General features: G+C 48.0%; 1 protein-coding gene across 5 annotated transcripts in view; it reads left to right on the top strand.

Moving 5' to 3' along the window:
* LOC135906635 (RNA-binding protein 12) overlaps nucleotides 1–23,977 on the top strand; it is a 62,425-nt gene extending 38,448 nt beyond the window's left edge. For 4 of the 5 annotated variants that reach the window (XM_065438126.2, XM_065438123.2, XM_065438124.2 and 1 more), the window contains one exon: nucleotides 20,714–23,977. In XM_065438126.2, the coding sequence (XP_065294198.2) occupies nucleotides 20,714–23,786 (3,073 nt within the window). In that variant the 3' untranslated portion in view covers nucleotides 23,787–23,977. Of the gene's footprint in view, nucleotides 1–8,294; nucleotides 8,471–20,713 lie in introns of those variants that run through there. The other variant, XM_065438125.2, reaches the window with a different exon arrangement.
* The last annotated feature ends 384 nt before the right edge of the window (nucleotides 23,978–24,361 follow it).

A 24,361-nucleotide genomic window follows, 5' to 3' on the forward strand; every position in this document is an offset into this window, starting at 1 on the left:
AAATTGAGGGCCACCGCAGCACTTCGATAGCGGTGTGCCGATTGAGATAACCAGAACGCCAGCACGTGACAATTGGAGGCGCAGAAAGCTGAGGAAACCTAATAAGCAAACGAGTTCTGCGACAGCAAGTAACGATTATGCACTTTCGTTGAGTGGACGGAACATCTTCGTTATACGATTGCATTGAAAAGATAAAAATAAATGCATGAAGAAAACGGAGTTTTAGAGAAGTACGCATAATTATGGCGCTGCTTCAACTTCTCGCCCTTGCGAACGCATAGCCTTTGGATACTAAAGTGTTCTTGATAAAGCGAAGTGCTCACCTTCTCCCAAATACCTTGAGTAACAGCCGGATTGACACATCGATTACGGTCATACAGGATGCACTTGTTTTATTCATGACGTTGCTCGTAGTGCGGCGATAAATTACCGGTTGTAATCATGTGCAAATGAAATTTGTTTACGAAGCGCTTCAAACTTGTGTCCTGCCGCCGAAATAGTCTTTTACTGGTGACAAGCAAGCGTACGGCTAAGTAGCAGACTGCGGCGCGCTCATTCGCGCCTACCTTCCTTCCACTTTAAAGCGCTGCTTCTGCGAACGGGCATACATATATTAACAGCCGGTCGTGCACAGAGCAAGCCTATCTTCGGCGACCAATTTCGCACCAACCTACCCTTCTCTGCGCTTCTCTCTCGCAGATCTGCTCGGAATCCACTGCGACTTACACTTCATTGATTACATGGCTTGAGCCACTTATTTTGTGTGTGTTGACTATAAAAACACACATAGAAACACATATTGAAACACACTGCAACATCGTAGCATTGAACTCTTACTCTTCTGCATCGCGCAGTCGGAATTTGTGTGCTGAACGACCCATTTTGCTTCCTGAACACAGTGCGTGTCACGTTCGACACTGTGACGTGCGGCTTCGAAATTGGTTTCATTGCACTTATGTATCTCCGCGTGCCATCGCGTTAAAGGATTTTGAATACAGGTTAAAGCCCTGCCAAATACGGAACCATTGTGGTAGGACCTTTATGGGTGAGCATTGACCGGTCGCGAATGACACTCGTATGGAATCCGTCTCTTCTGCTACGACGAATGCATAGGCTGGTGCCCGGTATGATCTACGCACGGTAGTCCTTCATCGGTGGCTCGTGCAGTGTCGTCACTCGACCAGTAAATCAAGAGCCGCCGGGAGTTCTTCAAGCATACAACGATGAGCTACTCATAAACGGTGTTATGATTTACCGATGCGCGCACACCGCCACGAACAAACGGGCTAGCGTACATTTTTTCCAAAGCACACCCAAATCTGCGCCGATATTTCGACGCGCGGTAACGACGCGTCATCGGCCTTCTTCATCAACCCTGTGCCCCTACGTGACGGCTTGTTCGTCGTGCTGCTTCAGGATGCAAGTCTACGTACACGATACCAATAGAAGCAGTCATCCATGCGCGTTGCTCTTTGTGGACGTTTGACATTCGGCCCGGAGTAGCAGGGGACACGCGATATCGGTTTCTCACTGGCAGGATTCCACTAGCAAACTGCCTGCGCCATGCCTCAATATCACAGAGCGGTACTTCGATGGCAAACTTGACAGCGATTAGTTAACCTCTGACAGTCGCGGTGTACACGCTGTGAACATGACTTGCTTTTTCCTGGTTCTGTCCAGTAGCGGCAAGGAAAACGCGGATATTGAGCTGAGGGTAAACTGAACACTCTTCTTATCCACTGTTGCTCCATTTCACTTAAATGTGCAGAATAGTGCTGGAGAGGAGACCATGTTACTGCCATATTCAGTCAGCTATGGCAAAGTAATACTTTTTTTTTTTCTTAACCATTTCTTAACCTACAAGCTGTCGGTGATATCGGCCTTCGAAATGCTCACTCTAGAACCAAAATGCACCTTCGTTCACCCGTGTATTCGGAGACTAGATCCGTTAGGGCGCGCAACGTGCGGAACAAACACGCCATGACGCCATTGTGATCAACAGTAGGTTCGGTGCGAATACATTAACACAGGTTATCAAGTTTCGCTGGTACCCGGTTATGTCTAAACCCGCTGGAAAAACGTTTGCCCGTTAAAGTGATACTTGTATTGAACGCACTGCACCCTGACGAAAACGTGTAACCTTGTTTTTGAGAAGAGTTGAGACCTGGTTCAGTTGGTACGTATTCTTGAGATACAAACCAGTCAAAAGACGAAGAACAGAGGAGAGACGTGGCACGCACGACTGGACTTGTTTAACAACTGTGCTTTATTGAAAAACCAGGTGAGCATGCGCAGCTGAAGAGCCAAACCACACGCAAAACGTTGATCGCGAGATATACCAAGTAGCTAGCACCAGTGAGAGGAAACTTAGTTCCTTCTGCACCAATGAGGTAGAAGTCGCTTATGCAATTATCCCCTTGCGTGCTGATGTGATACGCTTCGAGAATTTCACGCTGCTCCTTGCCGTTGCCTCTACCGAGGATTTTAACGTACGGGAATGCAGCTGCGTCCCGCTTTTCTATATTTTTTTTCGGACAATGGTTAGGCAGGTTTGCTTCGTCGAAAGTTTTCGAAGAGTTGCGTTCTCGCAGCCTCTCAATGATACGCCGGCCTGTTCGGCCGATGTAAACTTTTTAAATTTCAGCGGGATCTCGTACACCACACGTGTCGCACACGTAACGTGACGTTTTCTTATGCAGAGCCGTACACACACAGCGTCTAGTACTGCCACGCTCTACACGTGAGCAAAGGCTTGAAAGTTTGCATGGTGCAGAAAAGACAGAAAAGACGGTGTTAACGGCCTGCCTCACAGCAACTTTGACGTTGCGGGAAAGCCTCTGTTCATAGGGCCTAACTTCAAACCTTTCCCGTTCAACTCCTGTGGGGTCAGCCTTAATTTTATCTCGCCTCTTAGCCTTTTTACAGCAACGTCTCTGCCACTGCGTTCAAAAGCGTTATTGGAAAACCGGTGGCTTCCAAACACTCATATTGGTTGTCAAAACGTGACTTTATGCAGTGGTGGCAACTCTTAGTAGTGCATTACGAAAACAGTTCATAGCAATCCCTCTCAACGACTATTGAGTGAGCAGACGAGTACGGTAACAATGCCTTACTCCTGGGGGAAAAGCACCAGCACACATGGCCATCGTAAGGAAAAGTTGAACTTCTAAAAATATGATCGAGTGGTTACTGGGCACTTCATGTGTAAAGCAAAGAGCACTCGAGCAGGCTTTAAAGGCCGCTAAAACTTGGTCTACGACCACAGGCAGGGAGTCATTCGGCGAAATACTTAAAATAATGAAAAAATCGTCAACGTATCTGAAAAAATAGCGCACACGTTTGTCGAGAAGAGAACCTCGAAGTGTGTTGTCTAACTTGGCTTAAAATATCTGGCACAGGACTGGAGCAACGCTAGCCCCGATACAGATTCCTTTTTTTCTGTATGAACAGGGAGTCCATAAAAGCTACAGCGGCGGATGAAAGATATATTTAACAGTAATAAGAATACATAAACAGGGATGCCGCGTGTATTTTGCAAGATGACTAGGCCATTCTGATCCATCAGTTCACGCACTGCCGTAGACAGTTCGCCATGACGTATGCTGTGAGACAGGTCTTCTATGTCCACAGAAAAAGTGGCACTGTTAGCTCCAGGAATGCCGTTGCTGAGCGCCACAACCACTGCCGCTGCGTTCGCTACGCAGTCTTGCTCGTTGAGGGACTGCAAGTGACGCTGCAAGCACTGGCCCACCAACTTCTGCCACGTGTCTGCTCTTGGTTTAGAGGTAGCTAGCTGTTATTCCCTAGTGACGCGTCTCGATCTAGTGACACATTTGCTTAACTGCCAAGAAAACTTACATGCCCTGCGATGCAGTTTGACAAAGTTAAACTATAATACGCATTATATTTATCTTGAATTAAAATTTGACCCGCGCGTTGTATTGACACCCTGTGTGCGTGTCTGTCAGTCTGCAGTAGCGGTTACTTGCATATTTTATGCGCAACCTGCGAGTGTTTTTCGAGATGGTGCTGCGTTCCGGAGCGTCATGAACAGACATGGCATTGCGTGTCTCTCTGACATTAGGCGGTCTGACATATGTCGAGCCTCATTTCTATGAATGGCTTTCTGGTCTGCTCCGGCTCTTGGCATCGATGTTTGAAACCAAGTTCGGATCACTGTCGTATAGGACTTAGACGTCACATCTGTGGCCGCTCCGCTTGAGGTCTCTCCGTCGCAGAGTGGCTTTTCTTCTTTGCTGGATTAGTTCCGTATAGACATCTAGCCTCTTATAGCCTGATTTTTTTTTTTTAACTGAAGGAAAACTGAATTGCACCGTTATGAAATGAGATAGATGCGCGTCTACCACGATGCAGTACTCCTATATCCGCACATTTTCTATAGTACAAGCTTGTGAATAACAGGCTAGCCGTCTTGTATCCTAGCCTGAATGTTTTCAAGCACGTGAATGTCTTGGAGTGTTGGCCCTCGTTGGAAAGCTTGTGGGCGAAGCATGTTTTTCTAGAGTCGGAGCTGGTGACACGCTGACATGTATTTGTCGGATGACTACACGTGACTTCAAACTCTGGCTTTCCCTCGCTTAGGAGCTTAGATTCGGTAAGTCGCGAAGTCGCACCAAGCTAAGACTGTTTAAAGCCATTTCAAGAGCCATTTTCTACTGCGGTCACGAAGGCCGGTTCCCGCAGATGCAGAGCGTGAGTGGTGTATTACGCAACAGCGGAGAAACACTGAAACATGACGCCGAGAGTTGCTTTTCTCACACACATCTCAAAACTTTTCTATAGTGCAAGAGTGCGGGAATGTTTCTGACGACATGTGAAGTCAAACTGATCGAACTGTTGTTCCCAACTTTTCCGGTTTTCTACGGAGGGCGTAGGCGCGAGCACTGATATTGCCGCTTGGTTCAATGATACAGCAAGTTTCTTCTGTGCCGTTGTCTTTGAAGCATCGGATAACTGCTCAATCTTCAACGCATCCATTGTGATACGGCTGTGTTGCAGTCAGTCATCGTATCCATATTTTTTCCAGGCTTGCGAAATGTACTGCAAGCGTCTGTACACGGCGGGAGTTCTTGTAGAGACCGGGAGACCTCTGTAGAGGGTCGTTCAGCTAACTGAAGTGAACGCAGCGCAAGAAGGCATGGACACCGAACACAATGTACACGGGACGAGCGCTCCACTTGCAACTGAATTCCATTACTGCCAAATCACGCCTTTACACGTGCGCAGAGCTATATCACACTTCTGCGCACAATGTGCCCCGCCAGATCTCCAGAAAATTCGTATCTACCCTAACAGACAAACATTCTGTGGAATCGTGCGCGCACAAACACAGTAAACGCCAAAGCCGAAACAGGAGACATTAGGCGGTCAAGGTGGGGTCGGCTAGCTTCACTTTTTTTGTGTGTGTGTGATACAAATCGCTCTCATTGGACACTAGGGCGCTGACCGCTACCGCGACTCGGTAAGAGGGTTGGAACACTTGCCTGGGAGGCTAATAGTGCTCCGTCAGGCCAAGGTTAAAAAAAAAAAATAATTGGCCCTTCCACTCTGTAAAAAAGGACAAGCAGCGAAGCTGTGGTGTGTTTTACCTCAATCGACGTATCTATGTATATATTATTATTATTATTATTTATTGAAGGACACAGACAACGAACACATCTTTTGACTGTGGAGTGATTTATTTTTTTATGAAGTAGTGACGTGTGCAAGTGCCGCCGCATGGCAGACGGGAATTCTACAATATTTACAACTTCACTGTGAACTACGTAATTACGAAAAGTACATGAAATTATCATATAATTTGTTTTGGGATAGTTTCGATAAAACGAGAATTTCAGCCGTTTTGTCTAACCATACTCCCTCCGTAGACGGCCATGTATTGACAGGAGACTAATTCTGCAACGTTTACGACTTCACTGTGAACTAATTATGACAAGTGAAACTCGGCGTAATGATAGTCGTCTGGACAGCAAATTTCAGTATGATTTATATTCCAAGATACCTACATTAGATTAACAGCTACAGATCGTTGGCGAGAAACTGGGGAGGCAAATTTTGTTCGTGTCGACGCGACGCGTAGACGGACGGACATAGACCACCGCCGGAGGGCAGCTATGTACAGCTTCGCCGTGAAAAGAAGTCCTGTGTATGTCTTTATTTAGGCTGGTTTGGGGGCCGAAGCCAAGAATCCCTTGATGCGCCGCTAAAGTCTTCAGTAATAATGGATGCTGGCCAGTGTATGGGGCCTTCAGGTTTAAGCTAGCCACAATGTTAGCAAAAACGCAATGCTATCGACGCAAATTCTGCTAGCACAGGTAATTTGTGCGCTTTAGAAGACGCAATCTTCGCGCACAAATAGTCAATAAATGCTAAATTAACAAAGCATTTCGTTTTTATTTCGCGATTATCGCATACGTTTATGTTGGGTATTTGAAGACAATCGTATTGGAAGACTTTGATACCTCTAGAGCGCCTGTGTTTCGTGATGTTCATAATCAAATTCGGCACTCGGTACTTCGCAGTCGGAGGCGACAGTCTCGATATGGACGCCCCTATGTAACGTAGCTGGATGCTGTAGCACGCCAGTCTAAAAGCCTTTCGGAGCCGTAAAACAGCTGCGCTTCTGCTCGGCTGGCAGAAACGAGGGTGGCTTCGCTTTTTAAATCTCGCAATCAGCTGCTGTACCGTGGGTGGCTTGTCTGTGTGTCGAGACTCTCGGCTCTGGACGCGAAATTAGCGCATCGAGTGTCGAATTTGATTATGAATATCTCGTAGCACAAGCGCTCCAGAAGTAGCAAACAAAGTGGAGTTATTTTCAAAGACGACTCTCTTTAAGTATCCGATATAACCATATACCGCAATTTAGAAAGTTAAATAACTCTTGGTTATTGCGTATTTGATATAACTCGTTCGCAATGTCAGCTAAAGCGCACAAACCACCTGTGCGAGCAAGCATGTGCGTAGCTAGCTATTCTTTTAATTTTTTATTGCACTTGCTGATAGTTTTGAAGGTGCCGTAAAATGAGTTGATGTACATCGTACGAATGAAAACATTTAGTTCCATCCGGCTAACATGGAATAGCCGGTAGTGCATCGCCATTCTTGAGGATTGTCTGGCTTGTTGCATTTCAGACAACTGAAACCTCCTTAACGTTGACGTATAGTATACACACACACGTACACTATTCGAAGAAACATAAGCTAGCGAGATTCTCCCTCGACGTCCGTACGTTCACTGTGCATCTGCTTGCCACCCATTCTTGTTTTGTGGGGTCCGTTGGACGAAGTACCTACGAAACGATCGCGTTTAAGAGACGCATGTGACAACTTTATACGAACTGAAGCCCATCGGCGGTCGCCGTACAGTGGGTCGATTGCACGGCACACTCTTCGTGTCAAAAGCCTCGCTAAGTGGCCAGATTTGCTACATGACCGTAATTTGTTATGCGAAATGGCCGACACTTAATATGAACGGTAGAAACGTGTGGGAGCAGGACTACCCACTTTAGTTTTGAAGTCGGCGACCATTTCCTCATATGTACGTTTGCGGAAGAACTCTGTGAGCAGTCGGCGCCCTTAATACTCCATGAACCATGAAACCGCAGTTTCATGAGCTCATGACAAACTATTTTTCATATTACTGTCTTGTGTGTGTATTTGCTGACACGGTGATTACTTATCTCGGCGTATGTTAGAGGCCCAATAAACTGAACTTTTTATTCTTAAGGCCTGTTTATCATTGGCCAATGCATTTTTGTGCGAATCACTGCTCTGTACAAACAAGAGCCTTCGTTAATTCGGCCCCAATTTTTCAAAGGCGATCACTTGTTTCATGCTTTCGGGGGCACAAACAGCACATGTTGGCTCTCATTAACATTGCAACACTTGCGCCTGGCGGATTTTTTGAAACATTTGTTAGGTACTTTGGTCGATGCCTTCTGATGAACATAACAGCGCGTCCAAGCAGCAAAAATGGCTGTCGCACCACATCTAGTAGTTTATTCGCCTCACTTTAACCAGCCCATCTTTGCGCTTATCCGTTCGTTGGTGCAGCACCGTCGTATTTATGGACAGCGATAGTGTCCACGATCTTTGTGGTTGCATCGTACGTATGGCGTTTTCTCTCCGTTCGCTGCGTGCCAGCCTATGCGAGAGCGGCCGCACACGTTTCCTGACACTCTCCATGTACTGTTCAGCACCTCCCAGCACCGCGAGTGGCGCACACGTCCTCATTCTTGGCTAGTGCTGTGTTCGTGGTGCAGTCACCGTGCTCTCGTTCCGACCTGCTTTGTCGAGCGCAATACTCCGCACCTGGCGCGGCAAAGTTGCGCCTTCGCTGGTGGCTCCTCCCGACCATTCATCGCGGGATGACACAGGAACCAAGGTCGTCGACCGCCGTGCAACCACCCCGTCGTTACTGCCGCTGCCTTGGACCCTCGGAGCAAGCCAAGTGAGGCGTTCGCCTTGGACTATTTGCGCGGCTTTGTAGGCGTCACTGTACGCAACACATCGCGAATCTCGGAGGATCGACAGTTTTGCGCTTGTCGACGCTGTCGGTACAGTTGGATAGCTTATTCTCCGTGCTTATCAACAGCCGAATGGCCTGCCCAACAGTTACACGTTGTCATGATACACCTTTCCTATTTCTCGCGAAATGACCTTGGTGCCGTTTGAGTCTTAAGCGCTCCTTCTAAACAGTCGCTAAACATTACATACAAAAGAAACTCAAGCAAAATTCTGTATTCATAAAAATGTCAATTACATTTGTCATCGGGAAAGAACGATGAATTATAAGTGTTCTGCATTTGCGTTCTTGGACAAACGGATTTAAAATATGGGTACAATGTACGTACGTATACACATGCAGGTTTTGGCACTTGGAACACAAAAAGCACAACAATGACGAAAGTACATCACAGCCAAACGTACTGCGCACAAAAGTATGTCACGCGCAAACCTTCTGCTGGTCAAATTTTCCGGCCATAGATCTGTCGGAATACAACTTTGGCTGTAACACCGTGGGCGCCTGATATACCTGTCATATACTACACGTACAAATATTAACCACAAGACTGCGTGTTCCACCCCACAAATGTGAACTCAAGACACGATTGCACGAGAACCCAGTAGAGAACGTCAAGATAGTGAAATCTGCAATGTGTCTGTATGTAGGGTGTTTCAGCGAACACTTTAAAAAAATTCTTAAAGGTTGCCTTTGGTAGATGGCATAAGTTAATGAGATGGTCTACTTGAAGCGGCGGACACTATTTGTACAAAAAAAATGAAATGCACCATCGACTAATTAACGAAGATTGACTTTTCAACTAATTACTTTATGGCCAACATTGCAATTTTCAAATTCTAGCCGTGGAGTTCGCTAGGCGGGTGCACTTGGAACGAATTCTCAGGACACCAGTTTTGAGATAGTAATTCCCGAACTTTGCAGAGAAATGCATTGGCGTTGTAGTTACTTTTGTGTTTGAATGGGTAAACGTCGTTTTGTTAAGTAACTGGAACGCCAATGCATTTCTTCGCAAAGTTCGGGAATTAATATCTCAAAACTGGTGTCATCCTGAGAATTCTTTACAAGTGGATCCACCTTGCGAGCTCCACGGCTAGAATTTGTAAATTGCAATATTGGCCATAAGGTAACTAGTTCAAAAGTCAATTAGTCAATCTTTGTTAATTCGTCGATGATGCATTTCAATTTTAGTGCAAATAATGCACGCCTCTTGAGTAGACCAGTTCATGAACTAGAATTGCGCTATCTGCCAAAGGCAATTTCAAAAAAAAATTTGAAAGTATTCGCTGCTACACCCGACCGGAATTTTTTTTTTTTTATACGTGGAATCACACCAAGAGCTTTCAGTGCTGGCAATCTTGGTGAAAATGAGAAGGCAGCCCTCGACCATCAAGGGGCACTGACGGGGTCTGTTTGGCGCCATATAGGGAGGCCGGCCGCACAACATGCGCGTCGGTCAGGTTAACAGACGCTGTCCTATTTGTAACACTGAATGATCGATTGAACGGCAGCGCACTTGTTGATACATAGACGAACGAAATGACACACACATACACGAGTGCTGAACTGCAATTGAGGGCTCATTGACGTATGAAACACAAATGAGTCTTGCACAGATATAAAGTCTGCCGTTAAAGGCCAGCCAATTAGCCGACCAATACCACCCGAACACGGCAAAAGCGACCAGCTGCTTTTCTTTTGCGCCGTAGAGTGTCTTGAATGACTATGTTTTCATGATAGAGACACTGCTACTGCCGCGGTGGCAGCGCAAAGATGACGTCGCGAGTAAAAGGTAGCGGATCGTGGCTGCCGTCTGACGTGATCGCGCGGCCTGGATTTTGTACTGCATCGGTCGGAACACATGCACTGTGCACCCATGTTCTCCGGGCTTTCGCTGGCGATGCTACAAGGGCTGGAACACAAACCGCAGGACGGGTGCGAACTACCGAAGTGTTACCACAATGTTAATAATAAAATGGTTGCGCTGCAGTATGCGGAGAAAAGTGTTTCAATAGACTGCATTCTTGAAGCGCTGTTGCTGGTATCGTTTCATGGCATGGTACAGAGCCTTGTAAAACGCGCGCCGAAGTAACTATTCTGTGCGGATGCTCTCCCGCTTACAATCACTTCGGTTACTAATTCACTGAGCATCTTCGGTTCCTGTTTGTGTGCTTCATGAATTTTGTATTTTCGGAGAGAGGCACACGCCCACGCACCACCCGCCGTGGGCGAAATGCAAGAAACTTCCGTGTACCGTGCCTTGGGTGCAGGTTAAAGAACCCCAGGCGGTCAAAATTCATCCGGAGTCACCCCCCCCCCCCCCCCCCCCCCGCTACGGCGTGCCTCACAATCATATCTTCGTTTTAGCACGTAATACCCCATATTTTTTTTTTTCATCCCACGGACCATGTGCTGTACCGCCTGTCGTCAGGATTCTGTGCTATGCACATACTCGTTTCATTTTCTCTCTATAGAATAGTCACGCCGATACGTTCTTCGCAGCTGATGAACGCAACAACGTTAAACCCCCTTCAACATGCACACTTCAGAGATGAACTGCTGTTTTGTTCCTGTATCAGTGCTCTCGCCAGCGCCCACTATTTAGCTTGTGTACTCAATATTTTCCATTGGGCACAGAAGGCAGCCGTAGAGAATTAACGTTTCCACTTTCTGACAGTAGTTCGTAAGCACTACTGACCGGGAAGACAGGCCAAGATACGAGCTAGGGGTTTACTACGGGCCGTTCGTGAAGAACTGTACCGAACTACAAGAACTTGTCTCACGTTATTGCAAAGGCAGATTCAGCAGAATTATGAAGTTCCTTAATTTCGTGTTACGGATCGCTGGCGCTGGAAAGTAGAGTAATTGGCTGCGTATGAATATAAGAGCGAAAAGAGCTGGTGATATTTCCCAATATTTCTGGACTGTTTTGCCACTATTTGCTTGGACATATCCACCTGAGTGTAGCGTGCCGCTACAAATGAAGCCCATGCGGGTTTCTCAGAAACGAAAGCTTCGCAGTTGAAGACCCCGCACCAGGACGAATTCTTCCTCTACTGCGAAGCTTTGTTTCCGGGGAAACCCTTTTGTATTTCCTTTGTTGTGTCGTGCTGCGTTCGGGTGGATGACAAATGCTTCCCTTCATTAACTTCATAATGGTACGGCTCACTTAATGGTGCACATGTTTCTGCGCCAACGCACGCGAAAGTTTAATCTGAATCAATCTCGTCTGCGTATCAGTAATTTTGCAGGAAGGCTAAGAACATACAATTTTAGTTTTTGTGCTTCTAGCTAGCTCATGCGGTGTTCACTGGCATTCAAATTTAATTATATTTATTAGTGTCGCTAATGCGTAGATCGAGAGCATGCAAAAGCATTGCTTGTAGCATTTCCTGCCGGTAATCGCTGTATTTTTCTCTTCCCTTAACGAGTGGTCTGGTACGATCGAAACTTGTACCTAACGAGCATAGAAAAAGTCAATCATAATCTCTGATACGTTAAAGACAATGGAAGCACATTGCTCGATATTCAGCACTTAAAAAAAAATCTTAGTCGTTTTGTTTAAGTCGAATACGAGCTCGCTATCTGAGAACTAATAAAGTTCGAAAAATATGTGCAGATTCAAAAGAGCTGTATTATAGAAAAAGATGTAAAATATTCAGTCCGTTTACATACTTCTTGATTAAATACTGCAGATTTCCTGTGTGGAATTTAGCAGGGTGGCGTACAAAATGGTAACAATTTACAGTAACGGTATGATACAAAGCCCAATACGCAATCTAGGAATAAATCAAATGCAGACAATGTCACTGTGGGTGCCACAACATGACTGTTGGTTAGCATATTCCCCTGAGTGACGGTTCGTGGAAAGTACAGACTTCTAACGCGGAAAGGTGTTACGGACAGATCATGCCTGCTTGTTGGCATATCCGGATAAAGAAAGTGACCGTTGTTAAGTCAATCTTATGATGCCTCTTAATTAACTGAAAGAGGTTGCTTCACTTTTTTTGTGATGTTCACTTATTTTCTCTAAATATCCGTGAGCAGCCAAAGAAAGAATAGTCTGCAGGCCTTGCCAGGAAACCATTGATTGAATGGAACTCGCTCATCTCCGTTCGTACGCTTCTTCTCGTTATATAATTGGTTCACAGCGTCCTTGCAAGAGAAAATAAATTAATTTTAGAGGGGAGTTGCATTCTCTCCGGCGGAAGGGGTGTAGTCCGTTGCAATTGAAGAACTTGAAGCTCCTGTCAAAAAAAAAAAGTGCCTTTTAAGGTACGTCACGGAAAAGGAGGCGCCGCAGTTCAACAGCAAACAATCAACACGTCGCGATCGCGTTCCACAGTCACACATTTAAGAGCGCTGGGTGCTGGCTTTGCGAATTCAGCATAATTGTATGCACGAGCGCTTGTGCGCAAAACAATTTTGTTCGCAAGACCGGCACGTGTTTCAGACACTTATAAACTTCGCAGAGGGGTCATTCTGCGCCAAATGAAGTAGCGTTTGTTCGACCGTCACAGATATAGCTAGAAAAATTTCCACATGTTTGCTGGAGTTCTAAACTCGTCCTCCAGGTTTATTTTTCTTGCCAAGAATGTTGTAGCGTTTCGGCGACAATTTGTTTTTCGTGCCCAGCAGAGCTGGACTACGCCATCATTCAACATTTTTTTTTCTGAAAGGCGCTTCAAGTTGTGTGTACGGCAATACACTGAAGTGGTGTGACTGCAAAAGTAGCCAATTTTTCAAATATTGGAATATTTCTAGTGTTTTTGGCCCCGGCAAAAGCGCGTAAAATTGCAGTTTAGATTTTTTTCTCCGAATCTAGAAAAATCTAGGAGACACGAATAAAGTATTCAATGATAGCCCGTTCAATATAGTATAGTTGAAAAATATTTAAAGTGTCGAAGGTACAGCAGATCGCACAGAAAACAAACTATAAAGTACTGTTCTTATGTTGCAAAAAAAAAAAAGCCATATTCAGGTTAAAAAAAAAAGTTGCTTCGGTGGTCCGCCTAAAAATATATGCGTTACATCATTAGGTAGCCCTACTAGTCTACTATGCACGTGGGAAGTTACAAACAGTATTATGTTCTAAACGTGACAAATTACATTTGCATTTTCATGTCAGTACCAGCTTTTATTCCGACGCGAGCCAAATTACGTTGAGCTCTCATTCGGGCGCACCGCAGCCAGGGCGGGGATGCAGACGACAAATCGAGCATCGTCTGCAACGCAGACGACAGAGTGATCATCTGCATTTCATTGCGAACAGACGCACGCTTCAATGCAATGTGCCTTGTGTTTGGTGTGCGCCAGATAAATCATCCTGCCATTGCACATGGAACTTCACGACGGGTTAATTTCTGCAGAGTCCTGCAGACTTGAAGGTACGGTTCATACAGTTTACACATTGAAATGTTTGCACGTAGTAGAAATTAAACGCAGAAAGCTTGGGCCTCACGGCCTGCAGTATGTCATAAATAAATAAAAGAAAGAGCGCAGGCCTCGCTCACGCAAAGCACTATAAATGTCGCATTGTATTCGGTAAACTTATTTGCTGTTTTCAGATGAACACCTTTTGCCCTGCCCACTGGGACCCAAAGACTCTCATAAGACTACACACGTGCAAAGCGCCTTCATAATTAGAACTGAAAGCCTAGACAAGCGTGAACTTACCTTCTGGTGTTGCGTGCGAAAAGCGACAAGGACAGTTTAGAAACGGTATGCGCACACCATTATTGCATCTACATTAAGAAGTTCACGACACTGTGTGCGTCAAAGATGTGCTTGGACCCTTTCTCCGCCCATGGGGCAAACCGTCGGGGAACTTGGGCCATATCTTTGGACCGCGCTACAGTAATGCCTCTCTCAGAGCTGTTTCCTGGTGAAAGACTCTGTCCACAATGTAAAGTTAGGTGTTTCCAAATGCGGGCGTAATTAGACGCAGCCAATAAAAGCTTGGCGGATTGTGAAACACCATGCGGGTCTACATTTGAAGAAGGGAATGGGTACACCTCAACACGTGCTGCACCACATGATGGGACTGCAAGGGCCTCGAGCAGAAAACAAGCGCCACGAGGAAAAAGCAGCTGGCGCAGATGGTACCTTACCCAATGATAATAGCATGGATGCACAAGTGCAAGATGTAGCCTATGAAATCATAATGGCATCAACCACCGCACTTGCTGAAGGGTAGAAAAAAAATGTGAGATTGATTCATACGAGAAAGAAACCGGTCGAAAAAGATTTCTGACATTGGCGCCTCGTTCATGGTCCAGAAAAAAATGGTTGCGGAGTGCTTTGGTGTATCGGAAAGGCAAGTTCGCTTAGCCTTAAATATTGGGCAACAGGAAAGAATTTTGGGCTCTCCGGCAATAAAGTTAAATAGGCCGCTAGACGAGAGAACAGCAAGAAGCATAATAAAGTTCTGTGAGGATGATCTTAAATTCTGTCTTCCAGGCAAGAAAGATGTCCGAGGCAAGCAAAAAAGATTGCTGCTAACGTCAAGGAAGTGTGCGAGGAACGTAAGAAAAGTAACACAGAGCCGAAGTGCGGCTTTTCGAAGTTCGCCTGCCTGTGGCCACGCCACTGTTTACTTGTCGACGCTTCGGGAACGCATTCCGTATGCGTTTGCATTTACCACCAAAATTTAAAATTTATGCTACTTGGGCCTTATAAACAATTTATTCCCTCCTCGAGATGACTGTGGGCGAGATAACGAACGAGAGCTGTATGACCGGTATGTGCAACAACTGCCCAGGAGCTTTGGCGCTCAAATCGCTGATATTGAGCTCTCCTGCCCTGAACCCGGATTTGGTAGCAAGTATTTCTGTTCGTCAGGAGTGCGGTGCCGGTTGGAAACAATCCTGTTCACCACTAATGACTTCGTGGACCGCGTCCTTGAGATAATGACTTAAGATCGCGTCACTTGGTCAGCAAAGTCCAAGCTCGGCACCTGCGCAATTTGAAGAGCGCTCTCACACCTGCAGAAGCCATAGTTGCAACGCTTTGTCATTCAGAGTGCGCCACGGTCTTACGAGTTGGGACAACTCTCGGGCGACGGTACACCCGATTGTGGTCTACTCTCGCTCGACAGGCTCTTCGGATGAACCACATGTAAAATCGTACGTAGTGATATCCGACTGCCTCGACCATGCGACTGCCTTGATTTCGACATTTCAGCAGATGCCGATGGATCAACCTAAAGTAGGCATGACGCGAGTAGAACATATACGCTACTACTAGACGCTGCTGGCTCCCAGTATAAGAACATAAAAAAAAAATTGCGAACTTGTGCTACGACAAGGAAGACTTCAATTTGGATGCTACATGGCATATTTTTTTGCCATATCGTAAGGAAAAAGTGCCTTTAATAGGCTGGGTGGCACCCTGAAATTTTTGGCTGCCAAGGCAAGCCTACAAAGGCCTTTCTCAAGGCAGATTTGACGCCGTTTGAGCCGTATGATTGTGCACGTGAAAGCCTTTTACACATGAAAGCAATTTGGGTGCCGGAGAGTGCAATATTGAAGCGGAAGGAACTGTCGACTGGGTTTGCGAGTGGTGCTCGCATTAATGGAAACAGGTCTTCGAATGACCGCCGTCACTTTTTCAACTAAAAGTGGCATTCACGTCGTCGTCGAGGACAAGACGTGTTACTACTGTTTGACAGCCTGCACGTGCTCGGCTAGAAAATTGATACGTGCCATGTTCGGGCTCATGTGTTCAAACACGGTTCACATCGATTTTCGTAGCCATGGAAAAAAGAAAATCGGTCAATAATCTGGCGCTGGAAATTGCTTGTCTAGGTTTTCGTATAATAAAACAGTGAGAAGCTCTTCACTGAATAGTTTTTCGGACTCTGTTACCAATGTCTCTTTGATAGACGTCAACGCTCGATTGTCTACATGGTTCACGTACTGAAAATTAAAAAAAAAAATTTTTTTCGCGTTTAGAAAATAGCTTTTTTCAACCTCTCACATGCATAGTAGACACGTAGGGCTATCTAATGTAACGGAGATATTTTTAGGCCAACCACCAAAGCAACTTTTTTTACCTTGAATATGGAGCCTTATGCAAAAAAAAAAAACCAAGTTTTTTTCATGCGATCTGCTGTACCATTGACACATTAAATATTTGTCAACTATACTGTGTTGAGTGGGCTGCCATTATATGCTAGCTTCAGAGAAAAAAAATCGAACTTTGCAATTTTACTCGCTTTTGTCGGTGCCAAAAGCACTAGAAGTATTCACATATTTGAAAAACTTGCGATCTTGGCAGTCTCACCACTTCATTGTCTTGCCATAAATACCGCTTGAAGGACTGGATCATACAATGTGTCTTTGAGAAAAAAAATGTTGAACGATGCCTTCCAGCTCACCTGAGCAGGAAAAACAAATTGCCGCCAAAATGCTACAAAATTTTTGGGAAGAAAAATAAACGTGGAGGACGTTGTTTGAACTCCAACAAACATGTGGAAATTGTTTTAGCTATATCTGCGATGGTCGAAAAAACGCTGGTTCATTTGGCGTGGAGTGTCCTGAAGGAATTGGGCGAGATGAGCAAAGGCGATTGGCTGGCGCATGCATGAATTTCAGGTGTGTTTACCGTATGCGTAACCTGTGATTGACTTTAGTTACCGTGTTTCGCTGGCGTCTTTGATAAACGTGTGCTTCGCCGTCCATACTTGCAGTAGCCGCCCTTTTCCGGGTAGTTGGTGGCGGCAGTACTTACTCCTCGGCGCTCCTCGGCTGTCGTGGACTTCAGGCATATCAGGAGCTTGCCAGTGCGTGGGATATACAGTGCCATACTAAGTAGGCCGTGGTAACCTGCAGGGTACTAGTAAGCTTACTGGCGTTTACAGCGATTACACTTCTGCAACACCGCAAACGTCAGTCTTGCTGTGAGCGGAGTCTTGGTAAGCCATGAATGACAGACATGCTTGAAGTTCCTGCGCTAGCTCTTCGTGATGGTTTGAGATATAACGAGTCGTCACAGTAGCCGCGTTTACATGGATGCGAATGCAGCGTTACGGTGTACCAGATAGCGGGTTGCATTTTTTTTAGCGCATCACGGCAATTGCTACGCTGCAGCGTTTACATGTGACCAGCCAGAAACAGCTGCTTCCATTGATTTGTGTGCCGCTGGTGAGTGGAGGAGAGCTCACTGCGGCAGCTGTCGCTCGCCCTCAATGCGATATTGTGGTGGCAACGGTACGCCGGCGTTTACACGCACAGCGCGAGACTACTCTCGAACTACTCTACTGTCGCAGACCAAATGGCCACATCAACTACATCGCAAGCTACTCCTACCGCTGCGGTCCCTGTCACAGATCTGAAGCGTTTCTTACGAAATGCGAAGCCACTGGCAACGCTTGTAGGACGTTGAGAAAAATAATCAAGCTACACGAGATTAAGCCACAGTTAGGTTTCTGGCCCTCCAAAACGAACACACGACGAACTGATGTCCTCTTCTATCGACTCGGAATAGGACACAGCTGTAGCACCTGTAATTTTTTTCTGAATGGACATGGGAGCCTCCAACCTGTGGCAGACGTGGTGAGACGCTGACCGTCCTCCACGTCCCCCGGGAGTGTCGGGAAGGCGAAGCTGAGAGAAAAACATTTTCCTCTAGCATACCGCCAGCACACCCCTCTCCATCCTGTAATGTTTCTCGGCGCAGTACCGTTCTTTGACACCAAAGCAGTCATAGGATTCTTGAATGATGTCGAATTGTAAGTTTTTAGCCCCATAAATTCACAGCACATCCTCTTTCGAGAGGCTGCCGCTGTGATAATAGTTCTGTATAGCACATGCCTCCAGGTCCTTGCGTTTCAAGGACCTGTTAAGGCGGTAGTGCTTCTTGCGAACGTTCTGACATATTTGACTATATCATCACTGTTTCACAATGTATCTTTTCCATAGTACAGGTCATTAACCATTGGCATAATTTGATGTTATATACGTTTTCTGCACTTTACAGTGACTATTTTTTAGGCCCCTTACAGCATCTACCTCACCTTCCTCACGCATCTACCTCACGTTACATCTACCTCACGTTATTCATAGCTCCACTGGGAACTCATTAACACGGGCGTGGCGCTCTTTGGCCATATCTGGCCCTTGTGCCACAAAACGCCACATTCATCATCATCCTGTCGCATCAGTGCGATTCGAAAGCGAATCGCATTCACGTAAACGGCGGTAATGTGTTATGGCGCATTACCGCCGTTTACGTGAATGCGATGTGCTAGAAATGCGTTGCGACGAGCCAGTTATCGCATGCATGTAAACGCCGCTAGTCTTTGGCTAGCGGAGCGTTTTAAAAACTTTTCACAAAAACAGGCGTAACGCCACACTAATGTCCTGGCGCTGCATGCGGTTGAAGCGCGGGAAAAAACGCGTTTTATTCTTTCCAGTAACAGCCAATGTTTTACCGCCTGATAAATGTAGATGTATTTGAAAAAAAGAAAAATTGCTTCACCAGACTACACGTGAATTTTGTTTTCAGTGTTTGTGTAGGCGTGCTTCCAAACTGCAGAAAGAGTTCGTCTGTTAACACTGTTCCCTTCGAAGCAGGATATGCACCTTTTTATTCGAGTTTGCCATCGTTCCCCCCCCCCCCCCCCTCATGGCTCGTTATTTCTTCACATGTGCAACACACGCTGTAGCGCGACGGGCTTTCGCTGTTTTACTCTTCCTAAACGAGAAAAAAATTGCCCATAATCTAACCTCATCTCGATGTCGAGCGTCACTAAGCTTCGTGTGGATGCTTTGTTTTGGAAACACGGCGCCGAAACAAGCAGGGTGTTCTCATGAATACATTTTTGCTCTCAGGAGCCGGGAGTAAACCATCGTTGTGTTGCGAGCGTGTGTGTATCATTTCTTTCCGATTTCCTTGTCCGTAACGTGCTGCGTAACCTGTACCAATGGCACACCATCATGCAGACTGAAGTAGCAACCTTAGTTAACGTTGTAAGTTGTTGAGTAGTATTGTATACATGTTACAGTGCCAGCTAGGCACACAGCGCATAATATAATAATTGATTCGTAATAATATCCTTTTCATCCGTAGTGGCGCTGCAAGTGGCAAACGCAAAGGCATACGCGTTTGGGCAGTTCTGGAACTTTATCGCTTGCACACCCTAACGCCACCATACACAGTCGTTCATGATTCTGAGGTTTCGGCGCCTGTTCTAATACTCCCATTATTTCAACGTTTCAGCGTACGTGATTGGGTTGCCGTAAAACTTGCGAGTTCTGACGAGTATTCTTCCAATACAGGTTAAAGGCACCGTCGTCGTATTGCTTCTACAAGATTACTCAGCCACCAGACGCAACGGGGCTCGCCGGCCAACAAAATTTGACCTTGTTGGTTCGCACCGGAACAACGTAGTTGCTGTACTGTTAACACTCTTATCTTTCGATGCACAGGTCCTGTGGCAACTAAGATGTTGGCCGATTGTCGGCGAACGCGATTTTTTGTTTTTATATTGGCGCCGTAGTTCGTGGAATGTGACAAATGTGACGCGGACTCTTCAAAAAGAGTCCGTGGAGGCAGCTGACCTCAAAATTTTTTGGAATAATGCTGTTTTGCAGGCACTGCGAGAGCCTCTCTATGTAGTTGAGGGAATCTTCACGGACTGTCTTGTACCCTACTCGGCTACAAACTAAAGCGTAATGCGCGAGAACTCGACGCAAAAGCAAACAAGGGCAGTCTTGTTCTCTTCTACGCGTTCTGCGTATTTCTTACTGCGACGAAACATACTTCGATAAGCCAAAAAAAAAAAAAAGCATTAGCTTCCCAAGGGAGCGTGCGTCGCCCGAGGTTTAGCCTATCACACACTTCTACGGACCAGCATTGTGGCAGAATGTGGAACGGGCTATAATGGTCTAAAATCTGCATTGAGTTGTAAAGCACGAAACATACCTCGAAGCGCTTTGTTTTTGTTGAGCTTAAGGATTCGATAACTTTCCTTGCTTTACTTTCTAAAGGACTATAGTCACTGCAGCCAGCAGTCGCCATTTTGTGCTGGCAGTCGGTGGCACAGTGCCCAAGCACTGTTTTGAAATGTCGCCGCTTGCGAAAAAAGAAAAAAAGGTAAGCCTGTCTCCGAACAGGCTTGGTGCACGTTCGCGTTCTTTTCCTCAAGGTGGTCGCCATCTGTCCTTGCAGGAAACCGTCCACCATGTCCATCATCATCCGACTGCAGAACTTGCCCTGGGCAGCAAACTCGCTGGATATTCGTCGCTACTTCCAGGGCCTCAACATTCCCGAGGGCGGCGTGCACATCGTGGGCGGCGAGAAGGGCGACGCCTTCATCGCCTTCGGCAGCGACGAAGATGCGCGCCAGGCCATGGAGCGCGATGGCGGCAAAATCAAGGAGGTCCGCATCAAGCTTCTGCTCAGCTCGCGCGCCGAGATGCAGCGCATCATCGACCAGGCGCGCGCACAGCATACGGCACCTCCGCCTGTCAAGAAAGAGGAGCGCCGTCGCCCTAGTCCTGACGACCGCTCGCGTAGGCCACCACGGGACCGTTCGCCGAGGCGCCGGTCGTCGCGGCGGGACCGCAGCCACAGCCGTTCGCCGCCGTATCGCAGGGACAAGGACCGATCGCGATCTTCTCGCTCGGACGAGCGCCGCCGAAGCTTTGACGACCCTGGTCGAGTGCCGGAACCTTCAAAGGTGTCCAATGGCCAGGCGTCCGAGCGCAAGGGCTGGGATGAAAAGCCGCCTTACACGGATCCGAGCAAAACCGCACCACCAATCTTCCCCATCGGCAACATGAACCAGGTGGCGCGGCCACAAAGTGAAGTCAACGCGGCGCCTGTGAACATGGCTTGCCAACCCGCAGCGCTTCCGAACTTGGCGGCTTTCAACCTGCCCCCTGTTGGTTTGATGAGCAACTTAGGTCTTCCAGCTAACATGATGGGCGGCTTGATGGGCGCTGCAGGCGGCGACATGATGGGTGGCATGACGGCCAACATGGGTGAAGGCGTACCCGCCAACGTGGCCAGCAGTCTTCCCAGCGGTCTCGCTGGTCAGATCGGTGGTGGCATGGCAGGCAGCATGGCCGCCAATATGGCTGGAGGTATGCCTGGGAACGTCACTGGCGGAGTGCCTGCTGCGATTCCTGGTGGTTTGGCTGGCAACATTCCTGGAAGCATGCCCGGCCACATGGGTGGCATGTCTGGTGCTGCCGGTGGCATGGCCGCCAATGTGAGCGGCGGAATGGCTGCTGGGATGCCTGGCAATATGGCCGCCAACATGCCAGGTGCTTTCGGAATGGGTGACGCGATGGGTGTGCCAAACAACATGGAAAGTATAGGAAACATGGCTCCCGGCTTCGTCGATCGACGTTTAGACGGCGGGGGCAAAGCAGACCGAAAGAGCGATGGAGGGCCCCCTGGTGGAGCACGCGAAGTGCCCCGTCACGCGGAGGAGAGTTGCTGCGTTGAACTGCGTGGCTTAAGCGGGGCTCCGACTCCGCGAGATGTGAAGGACCTTTTCCGAGGACTGCGTATATTCAGCGGCTGCATTCGCGTGGCCACTTCAGAAACCGGTATCAAGAGTGTTGTGGTGCGTTTTGCCAACAAGTGGGATGCTCGTGAGGCAATTCAGGGTGACTACAAGATACTGTGTGGAGATCCTATCCAGGTAGTTCCTTTCCCTGAGGACCTTTTTGAACAAACTGAATTACTCGTCTCACCTTCTGCGGTACCACCTAACCAGGGCCGCTCCCGCGAATCCGACATGGTCGTCGTAATGAAGGGTCTTCCTTACAATACCAGTGAGCAAGACGTCCTGCAGTTTTTCTCCGGGCTCAATGTTCTGGACATCTTTGTGGAGCATGAGCGTAGCGGTCGCGCAACGGGCATGGCCTTCGTGGAATTTGGGGACAAGAGAGACTTTGAAACTGCCATGAGTATGCAGAGACGCAAAATCGGCCACCGCTACATCGAACTCTCTGTAGGTAGCCGTGACGTCATGTACGCAGCGAGAAATGGGGATAATATCCGGCCAGATGGCATGCCGCCGAGTCGGCGAGATGAAGAGCCGCCTGTGGCTCATGGAGTGGGCCCGGACCGTGCTCCTGAAGTAGGCCATGGACCTGGACCGATGCACGGGCCTGGGATGGGCGCTGCGGTCACGGCCCACGGGCCTGGCCACTCGCTTGTGCCACCTGGACACACCTGCGTTTCCATGCTTGGATTGCCGAACACTGTGACCGACAGGGACATCGCTGACTTCTTCAGCACTCAGGGTGTCATACCGCGCGCCATTCATATAATGCTTGGTGCAAATGGTGTGCCCACTGGTCACGCATTTGCCGAATTTGCGACTCATGCCGACTGCGAGAGGGCATTCCTGCAAGACGGAGCGAATCTTGGGCCGCACGTAATAGCGCTCAAGACGATACCGTACAGCGAAGTAGCGCAAGCGTTGGGAGGCCACCACCGTCCCGACGGCCGGCCAGACGGTCGCCCTGATAACCGCTATGACAACCGCTTCGATGGTCGCTTCGATGCTCGCCTCCACGACCGTGGCGGTGACGGTCGGCCCGAACGGCCGGGCATGCGGCCCGAGGGGCGCTTCGAGCCAGGACCGCCGGGGCCGCCACCGCGTGAGCGCGATGGTCCGCCTAAGCGGCCGCTGCTCGAGCGCTCCTCGAGGCCGCCCCTGTTCCCCGAGGCAGGGCCCCGTCGTGGTCCGCTCTTCCCGGACCGAGGAGGGCCCCTTCCTGATCGCGGAGGGCCCCTTCCCGACCGCGGAGGGCCCCTTCCCGACCGCGGAGGGCCCCTTCCCGAACGCGGAGGACCCATTCCCGAACGCGGAGGGCCCCTTCCCGAACGTGGAGGACCCATTCCCGAACGTGGAGGACCCATTCCCGAACGCGGAGGGCCCCTTCCCGAACGCGGAGGGCCCCTTCCCGAACGCGGCGGGCCACTGCTGAGGGCGCCGCGCCACGAGGAACCGCCGACGCGCGGTATGGACAGCTTCGGGAAGCCCGGCTGCGTCGTCACCGCCACGAACATCCCGTACCGCGCAGGCGTCGAGGATATCATCAACTTCTTTCAGGGCTACGAATTGACCAAAGAGAATGTCATGCGGCGTTTCAACGACCGGGGCCAGGCGACGGGTGACGCACGGATTGCCTTTCCAACACCGCGAGACGCGCAGGAAGCCCTCTCGAAATTCAACAACCGACCGATGCATGGCCGAGCGATCTCATTGGGCATATTGTGAACTCTCGTCCCCATCATCTTCATTCACTGTGCAGTCTTTCGTTGTGTTTTCATATGTGAGCTAAAAGATGCAGTTCTTGAGTGTTCTCAATCGTGAGTTGCACCATTCTTGTACAGAAACTATCATCCAAAGCTGAGCTACCGTTGTTGGCTCTTTTGTATAGTCATTCATTAAAGTCATTTTGTTGTCCATGCTGGTGTCTTGCTTTCGCCTGGGCTATAATTGCCTCAGGTTTGTAGAAGCGCATCCTCGCAGTGAGGACGATGGCAGTCAATCATGCGTCTTTCCATTGCTGCAAACGCAAATTAACATTCTTGGTCATTCGCATTTGATGCACATTTCCGACGTTGCAGATATGTACAGTCAACAGCAAAAGTTTACGGGATGCGGTTTCCCCTTCAAATGTGAATTCCTGCACTGTTAAGGCAGGACACTTCGTATTTAATGAATCACTGTGTAGGTGGCGAAGGCTACTACATCCTGTAACATTTAATTCGAGGTTGTGTGACCACGCTTCGCGAGAATTCAGCTTCATGGCAGATCCTGCGTCCCGTAAACTTTTGCAGTTGACTGTA

The sequence above is a fragment of the Dermacentor albipictus genome, chromosome 1, assembly GCF_038994185.2.
Source record: "Dermacentor albipictus isolate Rhodes 1998 colony chromosome 1, USDA_Dalb.pri_finalv2, whole genome shotgun sequence".
In the NCBI taxonomy this organism is placed as follows: domain Eukaryota; kingdom Metazoa; phylum Arthropoda; class Arachnida; order Ixodida; family Ixodidae; genus Dermacentor; species Dermacentor albipictus.